General features: G+C 34.3%; 1 protein-coding gene across 1 annotated transcript in view; it reads right to left on the bottom strand.

Annotated features, from left to right (window-relative positions):
* Positions 1–2666: 2666 nt before the first annotated feature.
* Positions 2667–3846, bottom strand: part of LOC137633758 (uncharacterized) — an 8163-nt gene continuing 6983 nt past the window's right edge. The window contains exon 8 of the mRNA XM_068366003.1: positions 2667–2787. Coding sequence (XP_068222104.1) covers positions 2667–2787 — 121 coding nt within the window. The remainder of the gene's footprint in view (positions 2788–3846) is intronic.

Raw genomic sequence — 3846 nt, 5'->3', positions numbered from 1 at the left:
AATAAAAACCTGAGGTGAGTGGAGCTGCTATAGAAAGAGTATGCCAGGGACCTCGTTCCACCAACCCTGGTTTGGAGCTTCTCTTCTAGGCAAGGTGTTTCTCAGGTCTTTGCAAGGAAGGACTCAATAAGTTTGAATGACATCTCACCTAAGTGCTGGTGCAAGCACCAATAAAGGAGAGGGAGGAATTTCCGAAGAGAAGCTCGTCCCTTAATCATTTCCCTGCAAACATACAATAAAGCAGACTTATCAAACACCCCTTGCCTTATGGTCAATGATAAATTAGTGATATGAATGCAATGCCTTGAAACCATTGTAAGGAGGTAATTTTTACAATCCAGAATCAAATGGCTCCTTCATTCCAAGTCTTATCATTCGTGAATTTGTCGCATAAAGATTAAAGGAGAAATATTAATTGTGCATCAACCGAATCGTGCAGCAATAAATCTTAAGAAAAATATGGAAGTTTTAAGAGAGGAGGCTCTGTGCAAAGAAGTGGAAGATGACTCTAGAGAAGGACAAGGTTAAGGAATGGTTGTGTCTGGTACTCACCGATATCGATCCGAGACGAGAGGTGAAGGAATTAACACTTTGAGAGATGACCTGCTTTTCCCTGAGGTCACACTCTATTTCCAGAATGCAGATAATGTCTATTTTTCAAGTACATTGCCTGGCCCTTCCGGCCATACACAGGCTCTAGCAGTTTTGTAGCCCATAGCAAAAATTCCTTAAGACAAAGCTTCTACTCCTCCCTATTTGAAGATATTGAAGCTCGACCAATATTTATCCTGAAAACATAATAAACATGAACGAAATATTGTGAAAAAAATATAAGTTAAATACGTCTTGCTTGATGAGTGAAGACAAATCATTTAAGCAGAATCCATATAATGAAGTTATTTAAAATAGGTAATTTTCAGAGTTATTTTCTAAAAACAAAAGTTGAATGTTTGATAACCCTGAGTTTATCTTCACTTTTAATTGTGATTTAGAAACAAGAACGTAATTTAGGTCAAAACATATACAACACATCAAGTTGCAGTTATTTGTAGACATCTGGAAAATAAGAGGACTGGAATCCTTGGTCATAATTACCTAATTGTTCCTCTCTGCATGTCTGTCTGTCTGTCTGTGCTGCAGAGGTGAGACTTCTAATTTCTTTCTCCTTTGATTGTGATGATATAATAAAGACATTACGTTCTATTTCCAAGAAAACCATAAGAGGAAAAATTAATATCAAATGAAATACAAACAAGTACAGTAGTATGAAAATATTCTAACAATGCTTTAATGTAATAGATTCTCGAAGAAATATTATTTATCATGAATAATAGTAATGATAAAAATAATGATGATGCAGAAAACTTTTGCAAAAATGACCCCAAGGAAAGTAACCTGACCTATTCCATTCAATTCAATAAGAAAAATAACTACGGATATTTTTCTTCCCCTCAATGCATTTATAGTAGAAACTCCAAAGTCTTTTCCTTAAAATCTGACCTCATCTTTTTGTCCCCCCTAGTTCTGTTGGTCCTTCTCCTCTCATCAGAAGTTGACTCAATGGGTCTGACTAACATATTAGTTTCTCTTGAGTCCAACAGATGACGATGAGCAATATCCCTGTGCACCAGTCAGTCAGTCAATGTTCATTCGATCTCTAAAAAGGAAATAGCATCAACATACGAGCGCATTACAAATTTTAAGTGCTATACTAAATGAATAAGACCGAGGTGAGGAGAGCTGCTACACACAGGGTATGTCGGGTTCCAACAGACCTCCTTTGGAGCTTTCCTTGACGATCCGGGCCTCTGACAATCTAGCTCACCAAATGGCTGATGAAAGCACCATTAGAGATGAGGGAGGAATTTCCGAAGAGAAGCTCGTCACTTAATCATTTCCTGCAAACCTACAATAAACATACAAAAATAATGACTTTGGAAAACAGAATTGTGTGTCTCTTACATAACGGTTAAAGATAGATTAGTGAAATCAATGTAATGCCTCAAAACCATTATAAGTAGGAACCTTTTACAATTATTATCTAAAAATAATAGTAGATTGCCTGAAACACCAGAAGCAATGTTTACTTTTTATTTGTGAAAACTAACTAATTGAAGAAAGCAGAGAGAAAAAGAAAATGAAGCTACTGATAATTAATTCGGTCTTTCTCTCCCTGGGTTGGTCTCTCTCAGCCTCTGTATTGCCATGAGAATAAGAGAGACACACCTCATTTAATCTACCTTTGCTAGTTTCACGCTGATATAGAAGATATCATTACCTTTTATAGAGTGAAAATTTATATTTCATTGTGTGAACAAATGAAAATATTCGAAAATAAGTCGAATTGTATAAATAGTTTTTTGTAATTTATATTCATCATGAATAATGAAATTTAATATTAACGTTACTCTTTTCATTCAATTCATTAAAAATAGTAACTTAAATATTACCCTTTCTATTTCTCTAGTTAGGAGCAGTAACTACAAATCTTAAATTTTCATTCCATTGATTAAAATAAGTAACTCCTTATCATAGCCATTTGATACAATTCATTATGAACAATAACTCAAAATTCTTAACCTGAAAATCTTACCTCATCTTATTATTCTCTTCTCCAATGTCAGCTTCAGTTAAGCCTTCCTTCATTTTCTGATAAGAATTTCACTTCATGGGTCTGACGGACGCTGGCCTAACATGTCAGCTTCTCTCAAGTCCAACAGATGACGAGGAACTGTATCAATTGCAACAGTAAGCCAGTCAGTCTTCTGTTCCACCAGTTCATCTGATCTGCAATAGGAAACAGCATCAATATATGAGGCCATTACAAAGTTCAAGCGTTTTTAAAAGATAAAATCTCTGCAATAAAAAGCTTAATGAGATAATCGTTTATTTTGATCCTTTATTGTAAAAGTAAATGGATTAACTATATTAATATGATTCTTTAGCAGCAAAACTGGTCCTTTTTGACATGAAAAAGTTATACTCTCTGATAAGTTTACTTTAATGTTCAAACTGATCAAATACAGAACAATAGATTTCACAAAGTACTCACCTGTCTGAAAAGTTTTAAGATCCCTTTTTCTCATTTCTTTTTTGTTGCATGATATGAGTCCTTTGAAGGACTTGGGTATGAATGATATCTTCAGTCACCTCCAGAGAGAGAGAGAGAGAGAGAGAGAGAGAGAGAGAGAGAGAGAGAGAGAGAGAGAGAGAAAGAGAGAGAGAGAGAGAGAGAGAGAGAGAGAGACTTCTTGCTGAAGAGCTTATGCCTACAGATTCCGTCCAGAGCTTTGAGGGAAGATTAGGGACATTTCAGAAGACATTATCAATGTAGTCTAATATTGAAAAATAAAATGTTAAAGGTGATGAAAAAAACATTTGTTTCATTCAGAGATCTATTTATGACGATTTCCACTGTTACTTATTACCTACCATCGCCTCTACTATCACCAGCAAGACTTGATTGTCATGAATAGATGTTAGACAATTTTTAGAGTGAATCTTAGTACATTCAAGTCTTGCAGCATTTTGCTAAGAATATGACATGATATAATGATTTAACATGATTGAACTGATTTAACAAAAGCAAAGTTCTGAGAATAGATATAAGTGAATAGAACAAACAGGAGAATGGATATAACAATAAACATAATAATAAAAGTTTCCTAAAAATAGGTTTTTATGAAAAGACGTTGAACTTTCCCTAACATTTGTTATTGTCAAGTAGATGTCTGAGACATGATTAAACAAACACAAACACACTCCCCCCCCACACACACGCGCATATATATATATATATATATATATATATATATATATATATATATATATATATATATATATATA

Source organism: Palaemon carinicauda, chromosome 43 (genome assembly GCF_036898095.1).
Source record: "Palaemon carinicauda isolate YSFRI2023 chromosome 43, ASM3689809v2, whole genome shotgun sequence".
NCBI classification, from domain to species: domain Eukaryota; kingdom Metazoa; phylum Arthropoda; class Malacostraca; order Decapoda; family Palaemonidae; genus Palaemon; species Palaemon carinicauda.
This window is presented reverse-complemented; position numbering and strand designations above follow the sequence as displayed.